Here is a 19774-nt window from a genome sequence, read left to right as displayed (position 1 = left end):
GAGTAATGGAAACACTCAGGAATTGGAGGAACTGGAGCTGAGTCTTGGTTCTTTTGTGAGGTCATATGCATGTCATTTAAACTCTTGAACTTCAGCCTACTTGTCTGTAAAGTTCATGTAATGAAACCAATTTTGGAATGTTATTATGAAGATTGAATGAACTGATATACATGAAATATTTTGATAACATAAGATATATTATGCAGACTTTCATTCTGCTCTGAAGATGAAGATCATGGTGGCGATATTTTAATAAATGGTCACCAAGTTGAAAAACTAGAATGATAATGAGACTCATCTGTATGATATAAGGAAATGGGGAATGTTTAGCTTAGAGAAAAATCAGGAGAAAGGATTAGATATTTACTGAAGGGCTCTGGTTGTGAAGCATAGATTTCACTCAATTTAAAGAATTGGGGAGATATTCAAGCCAAGACCATACAGTCACATGTTAGGAATATTGCAGGGGGGTTTAATTTTTCTCAGGTTTCTAATTTTGAGATTCTGTTGTTGAAATCGAACAAACGTTTAGAGTTAGGCTGAAATTCTTGATCTCTGATTCCAATGTCTGAGAAGTATCAGTACTAGTGAGGATAGTCCTATGATGGAATAAAAATGGCAAAAAATGATTTTTAAAAATTGGTTCAACAAATATTTATTAAGCACTTACCAGCCATTTCTGGTGTTTCATTGTTTGAACATATGAGATTCTGTTCTGTTTGCAATCATTCTCTCACCTTTTAAATATATCCCATGTCAGTCTTGATCATTCTAGGTCTTGGAAGGGAGGTGATAAAATGTTAACATTGCCCACTACTTATGTTCTTGTTATTCCAACTGATTTATTTTCCAGTTTGATAGGAACTTTCTTGCCTAGACTTTAATTCTCCAGGGTAAAGTCAGAATGTGTTGAAATGACCTCCTAAAGAAAAAGGGAAAATAGATCACCTCATACAAAATGTGTTTTTGCATCATAGGCTCTGAGGATAAAATATGTGGTTAGATGAGTACCGTACCAGAACCCTAATGCTATTTAAACACACGGATGAGTGCATTGTGTGTATTTTATGTATTTAAAATTGAGATTTTTGTTTGAACAGTGTCTTTCATTTGGTGTATTTCATGGTGATTTATCATAATAGACTGCTTTAAATCATCTGAAATAGCAAGACATATGAATTTCAACAATAACTTCCCCAAGGCTAGAGAAGTCAGCAGGAGCTCAAACCGCTAGGTAGACAGATTTTTTTTTTTTTTTTTTCCCCTAAACTCATATGCAAGTGTAAAACTTTTATGAGGCTGCTTTAACGAGGCCCTTTGGGATTTAGGGTTATTTATCTAAGCTCTTATTAAAAATGAAAACTTTTCTATGTTTAGCCCTAGAAAGCAAAACTGATCCTAACAATACTGAAAGCTGGGAGAATGAATCCTGTTCTGCAGACTGATTCAAAAATAAAGTACAGAAACTTTGGGGCTAGTGTCTTCAGCACTGATATGATAGGAAGGGGATAATAACATCAGAACCAGTGTTTCAAGGTCTCCTTTAATTAAAAATTTAACTCTACTATGCTGGTAATTTAGGGTGTGCATAACTTACCTAAAGGGCTTTCAGCCCGAGAGTCCTGTTTCCCAGAGCACTCTGGTGCCTCATTGAAGTTGAGTTGCCCCAGGACAGTATTACCTGATACAAGGTCTGTGGGCACTTTTCACTTATGGCATCTGTACTTGTTAAAGTTTTTGACTTCTCTCTTCCCTGCTGAGAAGAGGGCCATGAAAAGGATAATGTTTGTAAGATTAATGTGCCCAAATCGCTCTGTACATAACCCAGCAGAAGAGCCGAAGCTGCCGCAGGAAAAATTTTGCAGTCTTAAAACGTGTTCAGCTTCTTTGTAGGTATGTGCTGGTTTGATGAGTCTGGGTCCTGCAGTGAATCTATTTTTAGACCCTGAGAGTTAAGATTTTAAATTATCTGTGATGTGGTACAATTATGGGGAGTAAGGACCTTGTGAGGGTAGAGAGCAAATGTTAACAAAATCAGGGACAAGATCTTTTGCAGCCTTTAAGAACTTAGCACAGTCAATTTAGCTTGGGTGTGTTCAGCCCAGCTTGCAGAAATTTTTTTTTTTTTTTCCAGAAATTTTTGAGGAGAAGGTGAGTGGATAAATGGATGAATGTGTGGATAAAAAGGTGAAGTTGAGAGATGGATCGACAGATAAAACTTATTGTTGATAATATGATTGTTGGTGGATAGGTTTCTGTGTTACAGGGTGAGTATAAAGAATTGAACAAACAGACACGTCTGAGTGAAATCATGGCAACAAATGCAGAGTTTTAAAGACAGATCAAAAATGAGAACTTCTTGCCAGTGAGCATTTGTGAATTGTTTTTTAAGGGTGTTAGCTCAACAATTAACCTTAAGAGTACTAATGTAAGTCATTGGAAGTAGTATTTCACTTAGTGGAATCTGGGAACTTCTGAGTTTCCACCTCTGATTCTGAGACAGTACAGAGAAGAAAGAATAAGGGTGTGAAGCACACAGATAATATTTCTAATGAGGGAAGCACCAAACTACCAGCTGGCAATTATGATGCAGAGCATAGAGGAGACAGAGGGCAAACACTGAGAGAGATACTGATGGCAGGAATGTTGGCTGAAGGCCAGAGGTAGATACAGTACAAGCATAAAACTTTAAACAGGTTGGGAAAATGTCAAAATCAACTTCAGTTTAGAAACTTCTATTCTGGAAGAATCTCAAAGCAGTTGCAAATGGGAAGAAGACTCTATGTACACTTGGTTTTAACTCTTCAATTTGAGCAGCTGTTGTAACAGTTGAGTTGCTAGGCACTGTCAGGAATAGAATATTTTAATTTTGGAGAAATCCAACTGTTAAAACAGCTGTTTGGTCTGATTAGACTTAGGCTGGCTCTGCTTTGGTTACATGACCTAATGGGATCATAGCACCAGGCAGATTGGCTGTTAATATAATTTTATTGGAAGTAACTAAAAAACGAATGGATGGTGGGTTGAACACTGACTTTCCAAAGAAACTACATTCCCTTCTTTATTTTGGCAAAGTACAAAAGCAAATAATACAGACTTTTACCTTGTTCTGACTTCATGGGAATTACCTGAAATAATTTTGCCTTATGTTCCTTTCATGCAACCTTTTTTCCTGTGGCACTTAAAAGAAGTCTCCCTAGTTTTATTAACATCTCTTTATTGTCTCCTAATAATATATCTATTCAGGTCACCTCAAGTAGTATCACTTGTGTGTGTGTTTTTTTTGTTGTTGTTGTTATCTAAACAAAGTGCTATTAACAGCAACCACCAAATATGTCAGTTTGTAAAAATCACAATTTTTTATATCTAGAATAACTTGAGTGACGCTGACAATGATGAAAATCTTGGATTCGAAATTTACCATCTCGAGTACTTTTTTTCATGGAAAAGACCACTGATTAAGTTAGTTTCAGTACATTTTTAAAGATTTAAAGTACTTGTAAGATGATTTGCTTGATTTCTTGCATTAAAAACTATATCTTAATATAATGTTAACACCTATTGTAAACATTCAAAAATAGGTTTCATGTATTTTCAAAGTGAAAATAGCTTTAACTTTTTATAGGATCATCAAAATAGTCATTTTCATTGTAAACATTTAAAACAATACAGGAAAATACAGTTGAAGAAAGCAAGCAGAATTCTTAGAATTTCAGTCTGCATAGGAGACTGCTATTAACATTTTTGGCACTCCTCCTTGTGTATATCTCTTTATGTATATATACACAAAAAGATATGGTTAAAAGATTTTGTTTTACAGAAATTAATTTTAACGGTATGAATTTTTCTTTATTTTACTTCTGTGTGTGTGTGTGTGTGTATGTGTGTGTGTTTTAACTTGTGAAAACATTGTGACTATCTTTCCATATCAGTGTAGATTAGCAGTCATCACTTAGGTCCTGATTTTGGAGGGTTTCATATTCTGAAGCAGTGACTTATTTTTGCTAGTTTCTAAAACTCAGTGTTATAAATATTAGAAAGCAGAATTGAAGATGATGCCTGGGATGTTAATAGGAGATGAACTTTGGTACCAAAGTATACTTCCACTGAAAATACATGTTTCTTTCACTAACTAAAGCAAGTTTGTAGGTTTTGAATGTTTATATCAATAATGTAACCAAAAAACCCAACAATAAACAAATGGGACCTAATTAAACTTAAAAGCTTTTGCACATTAAAGGAAACCATAAACAAAATGAAAAGATGACCCACAAAATGAGAGAAAATATTTGCAAACAAAGTGATTGACAAGGGATTATGATATCTTTAAAATGTACAAGAGCTCATACAGCTCAATATCCAAAAAACAACCCAATCAAAAAATGGGCTGAAGATCTAAATAGCCACTTCTCCAGAGAAGACATAAGATGGTCAAAAAGCACATGAAAAGATGTTCAACATTGCTCATTATTCACTTCAGTTCAGTTACTCAGTCATGTCCAACTTTGCAACTCCATGGACTGCAGCACGCCAGGCTTCCCTATCCATTACAAACTCCCGGAGCCTACTCAAACTCATGTCCATTGAGTCAGTGATGCCATCCACCCATCTCATCCTCTGTCGTCCCCTTCTCCTCCTGACTTCAATCTTTCCCAGCATCAGGGTCTTTCCCAGTGTTCATTATTAGAGAAAGGTAAATCAAAACTACAAGGAAGTATCACCTCACACCAGTCAAAATGACCATCATCCAAATGTCTGCAAGCAATACATGCTGAGAATGGTGTGGAGAAGAGGGAGCCCTACTACACTGTTGGTGGGAATGTAAATTGGTACAGCAACTATGGAGAACACTATAGAGGTTCCTTAAAAAGCTAAAAATAGAACTACGTTATGACCCAGCCATCCTACTTCTGGGCATATATCCAGAGAAGACCTTACTTTGAAAGGATACATGCACCCCAGTGTTCATTGCAACACTGACATGGAAGCAATCTACATGTCCATTGACTGGAGATTGGATAGAGAAGATGTGATACCTATGTATTAATACAATGAAATATTATTCAGACATAAAAAATAATGAAATAATGCTATTTGCAGCAAAATGGATGGATTAGAGATTATCACACTAAGCGAAGTTCAGTTCATTTGAGTTGCTCAGTCGTGTCCGACTCTTTGCGATCCCATGAATCACAGGATGCCAGGCCTCACTGTCCATCACCAACTACCAGAGTTCACCCAAACTCATGTCCATCGAGTCAGTGGTGCCATCCAGCCATCTCATCCTCTGTCGTCCCCTTTTCCTCCTGCCCTCAATCCCTCCCAGCATCAGAGTCTTTTCCCATGAGTCAACTCTTTGCATGAGGTGGCCAAAGTATTGGAGTTTCAGCTTTAGCATCATTCCCTCCAAAGATATCCCAGGGCTGATCTCCTTCAGAATGGACTGGTTGGCTCTCCTTGCAGTCCAAGGGACTCTCAAGAGTCTTCTCCAACACCACAGTTCAAAAGCATCAATTCTTCAGTGCTCAGCTTTCTTCAAAGTCCAACTCTCACATCCATACATGACCACTGGAAAAACCATAGCCTTGACTAGATGGACCTTTGTAGGCAAAGTAATGTCTCTGCTTTTCAATACGCTATCTAGGTTAGTCATAACTTTTCTTCCAAGGAGTAAGCGCCTTTTAATTTCATGGCTACAATCACCATCTGCAGTGATTTTGGAGCCAGAAAAATAAAGTCTGACACTGTTTCCCCATCTATTTCCCATGAAGTAATGGGACCAGATGCCATGATCTTCGTTTTCTGAATGTTGAGCTTTAAGCCAACTTTTTCACTCTCCTCTTTCACTTTCATCAAGAGGCTTTTTAGTTCCTCTTCACTTTCTGCCATAAGGGTGGTGTCATCTGCATATCTGAGGTTATTGATATTTCTCCTGGCAATCTTGATTCCAGCTTGTGCTTCTTCCAGCCCAGCGTTTCTCATGATGTACTCTGCATAGAAATTAAATAAGCAGGGTAACAGTATACAGCCTTGACATACTCCTTTTCCTATTTGGAACCAGTCTGTTGTTCCATGTCCAGTTCTAACTGTTGTTTCCTGACCTGCATATAGGTTTCTCAAGAGGCAGGTCAGGTGGTCTGGTATTCCCATCTCTTTCAGAATTTTCTACAGTTTATTGTGATCCACACAGTCAAAGGCTTTGGCATAGTCAATAAAGCAGAAATAGATGTTTTTCTGGAACTCTCTTGCTTTTTTGATGATCCATCGGATGTTGGCAATTTGATCTCTGGTTCCTCTGCCTTTTCTAAAACCAGCTTGAACATCTGGAAGTTCACAGTTCATGTATTGCTGAAGCCTGGCTTGAAGAATTTTGAGCATTACTTTACTAGCATGTGAGATGAGTGTAATTGTGCGGTAGTTTGAGCATTCTTTGGCATTGCCTTTCTTTGGGATTGGAATGATAACTGACCTTTTCCAGTCCTGTGACCACTGCTGAGTTTTCCAAATTTGCTGGCATATTGAGTGCAGCACTTTCGCAGCATCATCTTTCAGGATTTGAAATAGCTCAACTGGAATTCCGTCACCTCCACTAGCTTTGTTCGTAGTGATGCTTTCTAAGGCCCACTTCACTTCACATTCCAGGATGTCTGGCTCTAGGTGAGTGATCACACCATCGTGATTATCTTAGTCGTGAAGATCTTTTTTGTATAGTTCTTCTGTGTATTCTTGCCACCTCTTCTTAATATCTTCTGCTTCTGTCAGGTCCATACCATTTCTGTCCTTTATCGAGCCCATCTTTGCCTGAAATGTTCCCTTGGTATCACTAATTTTCTTGAAGAGATTTCTAGTCTTTCCCATTCTGTTGTTTTCCTCTCTTTCTTTGGATTGATCACTGAGGAAGGCTTTCTTATCTCTTCTTGCTTAGCGAGGTTAAGTCAGAAAAAGTCAGACACATCATATGATGTCACTTGTATGTGGAATATAAAAAGATGATAAGAATGAATTTATTTACAAAATAAAAACAGATTTACAGACTTTGAAAACAACATATGGTTACCAAAGGGGAAAGGTGTGGGATAGGGGGGATAAATATGAGTTTGAATTTAACATTAACACACTACAATTTGAAACAGATAATCAACAAGGACCTACTGTGTAGCACAGGGAATTCTACTCAATATTCTATAATAATCTAAGTAGGAAGAGAATCTGAAAAAGAATGAATATATGTATATGTATAACTGTACCACTTTGCTGTACACCTGAAATTAATACATTATAAATAAACTATGCTGCTGCTATTAAGTCGCTTCAGTCGTGTCTGACTCTGTGCGACCCCATGGACTGCAGCCTACCAGGCTTCTCCGTCCGTGGGATTCTCCAGGCAAGAACACTGGAGTGGGTTGCCATTTCCTTCTCCAATGCATGAAAGTGGAAAGTGAAAGTGAAGTTGCTCAGTCATGTCTGACTCTTAGAGACCCCATGGACTTCAGCCTACCAGGCTCCTCCATCCATGGGATTTTCCGGGCAATAGTACTGGAGTGGGGTGCCATTGCCTTCTCCCAAAATAAACTATACCCCAATAGAAAATAAAAATTAAATTAAAAACTATAATAAAAAGTACTTTAGTTATAAATGAAATATTTTTGTTAATTTATTTTATTAATTTATTTTATTTTTAAACTTTACAGTATTGTATTGGTTTTGCCAAATATCGAAATGAATCGATATTTTTGTTATTTTAAAATGAATTAAATATAAGCTTTTTTGGTTTGACTGTCAAGAAACATTGTATTGCTATCTTTCTATTTTCTAGGTTTAAAAATGCAAGCTTCCCTCATTTTAACATTCACAAATAATTTCTCATTATAGTATAAATTTGTTCAGAGGATGGCAATATTTTTATAGTCACCATACATTTGTATTGCTATTAAAAATTTTTTTTCTAAATGGTTATACTCATTAAGATATGCTAACACAAATATTAGTGAAACTTTTGAAGTATTTTTATCAAAAATGGTAAATTAGAAATCAGACTTTAACCTAAAAAATGGTGATTCTTATTCTCGGATTCATGAATCTTAAAAACATGCTAAGTGAAAGAAGCCAGAAAAAAAAAAAGGCCATATATTGTATGATTTCATGATTATGAAAGGAGGTCATTGGACTTGGGGAATTAGGTGGTCTGAGAAACACTCAAAATTCTGTGCAAAGTTCTCTTTGTATAAGTGAACACTGTTGTGGGGAGAGAGTCCATAGTTTTAATCATATTATGTAGATCTGTGACCTTTAAATGGTTTAGAAAGCACTACTTGAAAGCATTTTAAAAAATGAGTTTGCATTTTTTGTTCTCCTTTTATAAATATATAATAGTTCTTTGTATCACAATAGTTTAAGCCTTCTGCCTGTTAACTTTTAAAGATTTTTTTTGTTCCTTAACAATACCACTTTAAAAAATATAAATCTCTTATGGTTTATGAGTTTGGTATAATTTCTTAGATTTTTCTGGAAAGATTCTTTTTTATCAATTTGTTTTACGCCTATGCCATTAGTATATCTTGACTTTAATTTTGAGTATGACATAAGATTTTTAAATTTGTTTTCTTCCAGATATCCTTTTGTATACTTGACATTTTCTACGACAGAAAGTTTAAAAAAAAAAAAAACAACAGAAGGAAGAGCTGGCCTCTTTAGATGAACTTCTTCAAATTAAGACATCTTTAATGATATTACTTCTAATTAGGACATTTCTGCCAGGCATGTTTATAGAGTCAGTTCTCTTCTTCAGTGATAAGGATAATGCCAGTTGTGTGTTCTCAACAACTGGTATCTTGCAGTATTACAGGCATTTATAAAAAAGCAAAATCTCTTGACATGAATTAATACACTTAATTTTGAGATTGCTTTGTTGGTATCTTGTTTAAGCAGGACCATTTCTCCGCATATAAGAAGTCTGTATTCCTCTCTTGACAAGCTTGTAGGTCTTAGGAGCAAAGTTTGAAAGCCATAGCTTTTAGGAATTGTGTACCAAAATCTCTTCTCTCTGGAGCCCTTTTAATTAAAAGGAAATTGAAGAATTGTGTTGACATTTTTGACTTTTAAAAGCTCATTTTTTTCCTGTGATTTTCGAAGAAAACACTGTAATTTCAAAGAAATACTGTTCATTACTTAATGAACCTTATTTTGAAATTTATAAACAGTTGTTGGTATGTATATTTTTCAGGTTCTATTTTTAGAAATTAGTACTTTTAAAATATTTAAATATGGTGGAGTTTTATGCCAGCATATTTCGTTGTTTCAGAATTTTGTGTTCTTGATAATATATAAGAATTCAAATTATGTTTTAAATGGTAGTATTTTTTTTTAATGATTCTAGCACCAAGTTTTGATCATTTGCCTGATTTAATATCTTGAGTGCTTACATTAATGAGACTATCATTGTTATAGCTTTGAAATTGAACTTTAAGAATCTACAGATATAAACAATATTATATTTCAACTTCATTAATTGTCTATTTTTAAATCTTTTTTAGGACTGAAGTGTCCAAATCAACTACTAAAATATGAGAAACATGAGATTAAATATTTTCAAGTTGAGCTCTTTTATACCATACAGTATGTTGGATTCGTGATATAATTGTAATTTTTGGTAGAGGTATTCAGTTCAGTTCAGTCGCTCAGTCATGTCTGACCCTTTGCTCACCCCACGCATGAATCACAGCACGCCAGGCGTCCCTGTCCATCACCAACTCCCAGAGTTCACTCAAACTCATGTCCATTGAGTCGGTGATGCCATCCAGCCATCTCGTCCTCTGTTGTCCCCTTCTCCTCCTGCCCCCAATCCCTCCCAGCATCAGAGTCTTTTCCAATGAGTCAACTCTTCGCACGAGGTGGCCAAAGTCCTGGAGTTTCAGCTTCAGCATCAGTCCTTCCAATGAACACCCAGGACTGATCTCCTTTAGGATGGACTGGTTGGATCTCCTTGCAGTCCAAGGGACTCTCAAGAATCTTCTCCAACACCACAGTTCAAAAGCATCAATTCTTTGGCGCTCATCTTTCTTCACAGTCCAACTCTCACATCCATACATGACCACTGGAAATACCATAGCCTTGACTAGACGGACCTTTGTTGGCAAAGTAATATCTCTGCTTTTCAATATGCTATCTAGGTTGGTCATAACTTTCCTTCCAAAGAGTAAGGGTCTTTTAATTTCATGGCTGCAATCACCATCTGCAGTGATTTTGGAGCCCCAAAAAATAAAGTCAGACACTGTTTCCACTATATCATCTCTATTTTGTCATTTTTGCCTTTGTTACATTAAATGACCTATGTTTCCTAGAAGACTATATATCACCTTTCTATTTTCTCAGGTTCTTTTCTTAATATTGATTGGTGTCTGATTCAGTCTCAATTTCACCATTTTTATTAGAGGTGACTTTTTTCTCCCTTCTCATTGTCTCTTTAAAAATAGATAGGCCACCGTTTCTTCCCTAGGGAATTTTGGCAAGACGAAAGTTTGGAAATAAGGATGGTGTGTCCTCTGCTTGCATTTGATCTCTTAGACTAAGGTTACCTGGTTGACAGCTCTGGTCTCCTAGGAAAACTTGCCCTCTCCCAGTACTTTAAAAATCACAAGTTTAAATTGAAATAAGTTTCAGTTGATTTTTAGTTCATTATTCCATTTGAAGTATCTTGTTGATTTTATAGGTCTAACGTGATTGAGGTTTATGATATCTTTGTAGGAAATACCAGAAATAATTCTGGATTATTATAATCCTGTTGCTTAAATGTTGCTATCATTAATAGAATTTGTATTGATATTTGAGCTGAAGTATCATCTTTGGCTTAATCAATGTTAACACAAACAATGTTATGTGTTATTTAACCCTAAATAACACATAATGTGTTTGATAGTTGGTTTAAGATAAACTGAATTTTCTTCCTCTTTCCTTCTTGATCTCTTTTCTTCCTAAATTAAAAAAAAAAACAAAAACAAGTGAAAACATTAACTCAAGTTTTGGAGAAAAGTTACTTGTAGTTCTAACTTTCTAAAACAACTATTTTCATTTTTCATGTAGTACTTTCTCTCTTTATCCACGGATGTAATGTTTCATATGATTAAAGGAATACTTTATACAATTAAAATTATAAAGAAAATATGTAAATCTTAACATTAAAAAATAAGTCCTGGCCCAATAAAGTGTATAATGCAGAGTGGAGGGGAGAGGAGAAGGACAGGATGAATATTAGGAATTTGAGCCATATTAGTTCCAGCTGGATTGTCTGATTTAAAAAATAAGACTGTTCAAATTATTAAAAAATGACATGTTCTAAGATATCTAAAATTTATCCTGTTATATGCCTTTGGATTTCTCAGTTTTGTGTGTGTGTGTGTGTAGAATTTTTTAAAAAAATATCTAGTATGCTTTTGACTTGTTTAAGATATAATAAAAGAAGAATGAAATTTAGACAGAGAGAAACATGCTTGAGTTTCTTTTCCATCACTGACTGTGTGACCAGGACAACATTCTTCACCTTTCTGAGCTTCAGTAGGGATAAAAATTGTTAAATCACAGAATAATTTAAGAGTAGACTAAAAAGGTAAATTTTGGATTTACATACCACACAAATATTTGTAATTGTGTAGAAACATGAATAACTTTGAGGTTGGTACAAAAGTATTTGAGGTTTCTGACTGAATTTTAAATCATTATAACTTGGCTCAAACACATCTTTATTAATCAAAATAGGAACCATTACAGTCAACACATTTTTGCCAATGAGAAGTAAGTTTATTTCTGTAGCATAAAAATTCGTGCTTCAGGATTCAGCAAACTCTAGGAAAGCATTTCTTTTGCCTCCTGCTGGTTGTGGAAGCATTTTCTCTGCAAAAAGTTGTTGAGATGCTTGAAGGAAGTAGTAGTCAGTTGGCAAGAGGTCAGGTGAATATGGCAGATGAGGCAAAACTTCATAGCCCAATTCATTTAACCTTTGAAATGTTGATTGTGCGACCTGAGGTCAGGTATTGTCATGCAGAAGAATTGGGCCAGTTCTTGATCAATGACAGCTGCAGACATTGCAGTTTTTGGCGCATCTCATCGATCTGTTGACCATACTTTTCAGATGTAATGGTTTTGGCAGGATTCAGAAAGCTGTACTGGATCAGACAGGCTGCAGACCACCAGTGGCCATGACCTTTTTTTGTTGCAAATTTGGCTTTGGAAAGTGGTTTGGAGCTCCTTGGTCCAGTCACTGAGCTGCTCATCGCTGGTTGTTGTATAAATCCACTTTTCTTCGCATCTCACAATCCTATTGAGAAATGGTTCATTATTATTGCATAGGATAAGAGAAGACAATACTTAAAAACTTTTTTTTTTGATTTGCAGTCAGCTCATGAGGCACCCACTTATCAGGCTTTTTCACCTGGCCAGTTTGTTTCAAATGCTAAACGACCATAGAACAATCAACATTGAGTTTTTCGGCAACTTCTTGTGTATTTGTAAGAGGATCAGCTTCAATGATAGCTCTCAGTTGGTCATTGTCAACTTCCAATGACCGGCCACTATACTTCTTATCTTCAAGGCTCTCATCTCCTTTGCAAAACTTCTTGAACCACTGCTGCACTGTATTTTTCATTAGCAGTTCATGGGCCAAATGTATTGTTGATGTTGTGAGTTGTCTCTGCTGCTTTATGACCAATTTTGAACTGGATTAAAAAAAATCACTTGTGTCTGCTTTTTGTCTAACACCATTTCTATAGTCTAAAATATAAAATTAACAATGGTAAACAATGCCATTAGCAAAAAAACATAAAGCAAGAAATGTTCATTAAAATGATATATAACATAGCCACATGTATTTAGGAATGTATTCCAATATCAAACAGCAAAATTCAACAATACAAAACCACAATGACTTTTTGTTGTTATTCAATCATTCAGTCATGTCCAAGTCTTCACAACACCACAGATTGGAACACGCCAGGCTTCCCTGTCCTTCAGCATCTCCCAGAGCTTACTCAAACTTGTGTCCATTGAGTCAGTGATGCCATCTAACCATCTCATCCTCTGTTGTCCCCTTCTCTTCCTGCCTTCAATCTTTCACAGCATCAGCCTCTTTTTTCTAATGAGTCAGCTCTTCCCATCAGGTGGCCAAAGTATTGGAGCTTCAGGTTCAGCATCAGTCCTTCCTATGAATATTCAGGATTGATTTCCTTTAGACCTGACTGGTTTAATCTCCTTGTAGTCCAAGGGACTCTCAAAAGTCTTCTCCAACACCACAGTTCAAAAGCATCAGTCCTTTCATGCTCAGCCTTCTTTATGGTCCAACTCTCATATCCATACATCATGGTTGTTGTTTAGTGGCTTAGTCGTGTCCAACTCTTTGCAGCCTCATGGACTGTAGCCTGCCAGGCTCCCCCATCCATGGGACTCTCCAGGTAAGAACACTGGAGTGGGTTACCATTACATCCATACATGACTGCTAGAAAAACCATAGCTTTGACTAGATGGACCTTTGTCAGCAAAGTAATATCTCTGCTTTTTAATATGCTGTCTATGTTTGTCATAGCTTTTCTTCCAAGGAGCAAGCCTCTTTTAATTTCATGGCTGCAGTCACCATCTGCAGTGATTTTGGAGCCCCCAAAATAAAGTCTCTCACTGTTTCCATTGTTTCCCCATCTATTTGCCATAAAGTGATGGGACTGGATGGCATGATCTTCGTTTCTTGAATGTTGAGTTTTAAGCCAGCTTTTTCATGCTCCTCTTTCACTTTCTTCAAGAGACTCTTTAGTTCTTCTTTGCTTTCTGCCATAAGGGTGATGTTTATCTGCATATCTGAGGTTATTGATATTTCTTCTGTCAGTCTTGATTCCAGCTTGTGCTTCATCCAGTCCAGCATTTTGCATGTTGTACTCTGCATATAATTTAAATAAGCAGGGTGACAGTATATAGCCTTGACATTCTCCTTTCCCAATTTGGAACCAGTCCGTTGTTCCATGATCGGTTATAACTGTTGCTTCTTGTCCTGCATACAGATTTCTCAAGAAGAAGGTAAGGTAATCTGGTATTCCCATCTCTTGAAGAAGTTTCCACAGTTTGTTATGATCCACACAATCAAAGGCTTTAGCATAGTCAATGAAACAGAAGTAGACGTTTTTCTGGAATTCTTTTGCTTTTTCTGTGTTCCAACAGATGTGGGCAATTTGATGTTTGGTTCTGTGTTTTGCATCAACCTAACAACATGTATAACTTACTGTCTTTTTCCACTATGATTATCATTTGTGAGATTGAATGTGTCCTTTTGTGTAAATTTTGATGACTGGATACATTGGATAGATTATGTGTAAACTCTAAGATCTCATGAGGAAACTTGGCTTGTCCAAGGTGACGTGCTGGTGGGTGACAAGACAGTACTAATGTATTTTATTTTCCATTTGAGTGTCCTCTTTGATGGATCACACCATAGCCATTTATCAGTATGTTGACACCTTAGAACAGCATTAATACATTTCTTTTTCCTGTACCACAGATCACATCAACATCATAATATAACTTGTTTCTGATTATAAAAAATAACACTTGGAAAATAAGAAAGAAGAAAATGTAAAACCCAGGTTATTATATTCCTCTCATGGAAATAACCACTTATATTTATTGTGTTACCTCTTGATTTCTTTTTTCTCACTGTAGAACTCTTTTCACTTACCATGGCATATGGCTGTTTTCCCTATGCCCATCTTACCACTTTTCTTTTTTTTTCCTTTTTTAAAAAAATTTAAATGTATTTATTTTAATTGGAGGCTAATTACTTTACAGTATTGTATTGGTTTTGCCATACATCAACATGAATCCACCACGGATGTACACTTTTCTTACATTTTAGAATATACGTATAATAAAGCAGCAGCTTAAGAACGATAAACTAACTTCCTACAGAAATGTGAAGATGCTTTCAACTGTATCTTTTACAACTAAAGAGTTCACATACAAAAAAACAGGCGTTGGTCCTACTCATGGTTTTCTTAGAGAGGATACAATGCTTATGGTGTCCTCAGTGTGACATCGTGGGGAGACAGCAGGCTCTGAAATCAGGCCTGCATGAGTGAATCCTGGTCCCATCACCCACTAGCTGTGTGATGTTGGACCATCACTTAAACTCTCTGACCTTTGGTTTCCTCAACTTTAATGGGTCTGCCTTTCAGGGCTGCTATAGGTTAGAGACAACAACCAACAAGAGAGTGCCTGGCCCTCTGAATGGGTAGGCACAGGTGAGACGGCACTCAGAAGCAATCTAAGGCTTAAAACCTGTCCAAATTAGGCATAAATATAGAGAGCACTTTCTCACCATAAGCTAACTCTGTTCTAAAACAATTTATTTGTGTGATTCACCATTTCCCTTTACTCCTGCAAATATAATTACTGGCAAAAGAGGAGTGGAAAATGATGAAAAGTGAAAGTGGCATGAAGATGATCTCTGATTGGCAGGAGCCTTAACTCTGAGCTACAGCAGCCCTGGTCCAAGTGGCAGTTTTCCCTTCATCTTGGGACATCCTTACAGGATGAGCCGGGTTAAGTTTTGCAGATTAGTCCCCAAGGGACATTCCTGCTCCAAGGCAGTTACTTGTTGAGGCAAGATCCAATTTAGAGAAAGCAAAGACCCTTTCAAGAAACTTAAAAAAAATTCAGGATAAAAATAGCTTTGCTGCTGCTGCTAAGTCGCTTCAGTCTGTCCAACTCTGTGTGACCCCAGAGATGGCAGCCCACCAGGCTCCCCCGCCCCTAGGATTCTCCAGGCAAGAATACTGGAGTGGGTTGCCATTTCCTTCTCCAATGCATGAAAGTGAAAAGTGAAAGGGAAGTCACTCAGTCGTGTCCAACTCTCAGCGACCTCATGGACTGCAGCCCACCAGGCTTCTCTGTCCATGGGAGTTTCCAGGCAAGAGTACTGGAGTGGGGTGCCATTGCCTTCCCCTGTCTTCTCCTCTAGCCAGGTGCAAAGTGTCACCAGATCCTGCCTGAGGAAAAACTGCTGAATTAAACAGAAATGTCATGGATTTACAAAAAGGAACTGAAATACTCACACTTGGCAAAAACCTGTTTATAGTACAGGAGTAGCTCTTTAATACTATGATTAAACAAGGTAATGGCTATTTTCTCCTATCTCCTGTGCGGATAGCAAGTTTCAAAAGCTATCACCACAAGAACTGTAGAAAGCTAATCCTGGCTTAGAAACAGAAGTAACACAGCCCTGTGACAACAATGGACTAAGAACAGTCAAAATTTAGAAAATTATAAAAACATTGCTTTCTATAAAAATGATTCCCTTTTAAATATCTGTTTACTGTATATACTTTAAGGTCCCCACTATCACTACCCCTCAAAAAAAAAAAAGGGTCAAAACCTCTAAACACTTTCTACCAAAGGACCCACTGGTTTATTCATTCAACTAACACAGATGGAAGGCTCATAATGTGTGAGGCACTAGGGTCTCAAAGAGCAGACAGATTTTCCCCTGCCCCAAGGACATTTCTGTCTCTCAAAGCGGGAGGCGGGCACGTTACCAACCACAACACAACAATGAAAAGCAGGCGCCACTGCTTCCTTTCAACTCAAGAATAAAACGACCTATTGTGGGTGATGGGCCAGGGGGTATAGATTCTAAAAACTTAAGTTGTTTATTGAATATACAATAAAAGTGAAAAATTGCTATTGCTTTTAGCCAGCAAAAAGTCAATACCTAGGTGTGTCTGAGGAAAAACAACACTAATCTTTATTTCCACACTAGCTGCAGAATTAGAGAAATCCATAGGCCGTGGTTTCCATGTCTGATTTAGGATCAATCCAAGATGTAGACACATCCCAGATAAGAATACAAGGAGGGTGGTGGTGAAGTGTTGTAATAGGTACAAGTGTGGAGTGAAGCAAGTAGTTAATTCTCGTAAGGGAAAAAGGAGGATGTCCCCAAGGAAGTGATACCTAAGTGGATCTTGCAGGGTGAACAGAAGTTCACCAGGAAAGATAACAACCTTCCAGGTTCAGAAGACTGTTTGAGCAAGACACAGGATGTGTAGTATAAATCAGTTCAGGGAATGAAAAGGAACAGTGTGGTTTATGGAGCCTAAGGAGGGTGGAGGAGAGGTTGAGCTGCAAGCCACTGCATTAGTATGACATTGGGGTTTTACCAGAGACAGCAAGATTTTTATTTCCCGTGAAATATGGGAATGTTATATGATTAGTAAAAGTGGAAAGAATAACACAGCCATTAAACATAAAATCGTAATTTTTAAAACACAGAAAAGGCACTCAGCTTGCTGAAACAGCCATTTTTAGGAAAGTGGACAGTGTTGTATTCCAGTCCTGCTAGTAGACAGATGCTTCAGAGAAGAGTTAACTCCCCACCACACATCAACAATGCATCAGCCTAATAACCTGTGGACCATATAGCTAAACCATCTGCTGTGACTTGTCACATAAAGCGTTAACCCTGTATGCCCTCAACCACGGATGCTCTTTCAACTTCCAGAATTCACCATTGATTTCGTTAAAGGTGCCTTTACAGAGAGAGGTTTAGAGAAAGGCAAATACATATATATATATATATATATATATGTATGTGATGTATGTGTGTGTGTGTATATAAAGAGAAATATATTTATTTAATATACACATACGTTTCTCTTTAAAAATTAAGACAGTGATAAGAGACACTTTGGTTAGGGGCTCAGGCAGGAAATACTTGAGTAAATAGAAGAGTTGATAAGAGTAAGACTCGCACTCTTGTTACTGTGTTGTTTTCTCCTAATGCTTTCCGGATTTTCCCTTTGCTTAAGCACTAGATGGGGGTCCCGGATTCAAGAACTATAGAGAACACCTTCTGATTCTGAAGTTAGGAAATCAGGATCCAGAGCCAGCCATAGTATTTTCTAAACATCTGCCTCATTTCAGACAAGTCTCTTTGCTTTTCTAGCCCTCAGCTCCCTCATGTTGCTGTGAGAGGAATTTCGAGTAGGTTCCACAGGGAGTAGCAAAGCTGCCCCATGGGCCTCTGTGGCAGATGAAGTGAGGCCTCCTGCCGACCTTTCCCCTTCCAACAGAGCAGCTTTGCTCTTGTTTGCATTACGAACAGGGCTTTTACAAGCTTTTTTAATAAAAGGATTCTGTCACGTTTTAAGTATTTGAAAAAAGCAGAACTAGATATTTCATAAGGCATATCCAGGTCAGAAACAATTTCTACATCTGGAGGATGGGATAACAATTGTTCCACGTCATAGCATCTGGGGGTTGAACAAGATACTGCATGTGAGACAGCACATAGAGCAAAGGAAGCATTCAGTGTGTTATATTAGCACCCCCTGCATAGATCCCTCACAAATAAGACTGCATTTCATATGACTCTTCACCTTTGAGTATGAGATGTTGACCTGAAAAAAATTGCCTTATTCATTTGTTTTATATCAGAAGCACTAGAAGAATGCCTTGTTGATGTTCTCTGAATTTTTAGTATAACCGTTTTATTTCTGTTTCTTGTACATTGCTCTTTCTCTCCCACAGCAGAAAGTTTTCTCCTTATATCAGATTTTTGAAATACTTCTGGCTGAATGGAATGACGAAGTTGCACAAATCTGTGTGTTTCAGGCTCTCCAGCTTGTGGGAAAATGACCTCAGCGTACACTCCCTCACCCTGCCCTCTACAACCTGCCTGGAGCTGCTGTTGATACTGTCGAAGAGTAATGCCACACTGCCTCCATCCCTCCGCTGTATGAATTCTTTCCAGGTAAGGACTGGTTCCTTGAGGGTGTCATTTCTCAGTTTGACTTGTCATTGTGTTTTAAGGATCCTGACTTTCATAAGAACAGCCCATGGAAAGGTACATTTTCACATGATCATAAACATAATGCAAGTATTGCCTTCTCTGACTCATTCTAAGTAAATGGACAAATGGAACCTCAAAACTGATAAGGTAATTGTCAAGTAGTGGCCAAACCCATATCTCCCTAACCCCAGGATTGGTTCTCTTTATCTCCGTCTTTCCTGCCTCCAAGAGAAAAGGCAAGAACATTCAGCAAAGACACTTGTGAATGCTACTTCCCTTTTCCCAGCTTTGCCCTAGAACAAGGATTTTCAGCCATCATTAGTGTCATCTGCTTTTAGCTTGCAGTCACATTGCTGAATGGAGGATTAACAGTGATCATGTTCTACCCACTCTCTTTTCCTCTGTCCCAGTCCTTCCCTCCTCTGAGATTTATCTGTGCTCCTGGTATTGGATGTGGTCAAACAACATCACATGTAGACTGACCACTAGGAAGACCCCCTCCCTGGTAGTCAGCTAGTTGTCACCAAGGTGGCATATGAGAATTCAGATGTTGACTAGTCACTTCAGGTGTGACCCTGTAGCTACCAAATGTTATTGAGCTTATGTCTAACTCTCAGCAATGGAAAAATATTCCCAAGCCCTCTACTGCTGGTGAGCAGGCCACATGCATTGCTGAGAAATGAGTGAATCTGAGTGGTTGTTTCTACTTGTGAAGAGTTGCTGATGGCCTAAGATAACTTCCGAATCAGAGGATATTGTTTGGTGCATCTCTGTGTTAAAACAAGATGTGGGTTTTCCTGTGAATTACAGCTCAGGAATTTAGTTAAAAATAGTAATAACTGTTCCATAAGAATTTGCAACTGTATTCTCCTGGAATTCTGTTACATTGATTGTCTTTGTGATTGTCTTCCTGATAACACATTTCAGACTTTGGCTGTGGCATACCTGTTTGTATTTATC

At 37.4% G+C, this 19774-nt stretch overlaps 1 protein-coding gene across 2 annotated transcripts in view; it reads left to right on the top strand.

The window, feature by feature from the left end:
• The window catches only part of UBE3D (ubiquitin protein ligase E3D), a 166926-nt gene that overhangs the window by 78367 nt on the left and 68785 nt on the right, over positions 1-19774 (top strand). For both annotated transcript variants that reach the window (XM_027551004.1, XM_027551005.1), the window contains one exon: positions 18637-18775. In XM_027551004.1, coding sequence (XP_027406805.1) covers positions 18637-18775 — 139 coding nt within the window. The remainder of the gene's footprint in view (positions 1-18636; positions 18776-19774) is intronic.

The sequence above is a fragment of the Bos indicus x Bos taurus genome, chromosome 9 (assembly GCF_003369695.1).
Source record: "Bos indicus x Bos taurus breed Angus x Brahman F1 hybrid chromosome 9, Bos_hybrid_MaternalHap_v2.0, whole genome shotgun sequence".
In the NCBI taxonomy this organism is placed as follows: domain Eukaryota; kingdom Metazoa; phylum Chordata; class Mammalia; order Artiodactyla; family Bovidae; genus Bos; species Bos indicus x Bos taurus.
Note: the sequence above shows the minus strand (reverse complement) of the source record. Positions and strands in the feature narration are given on the sequence as shown.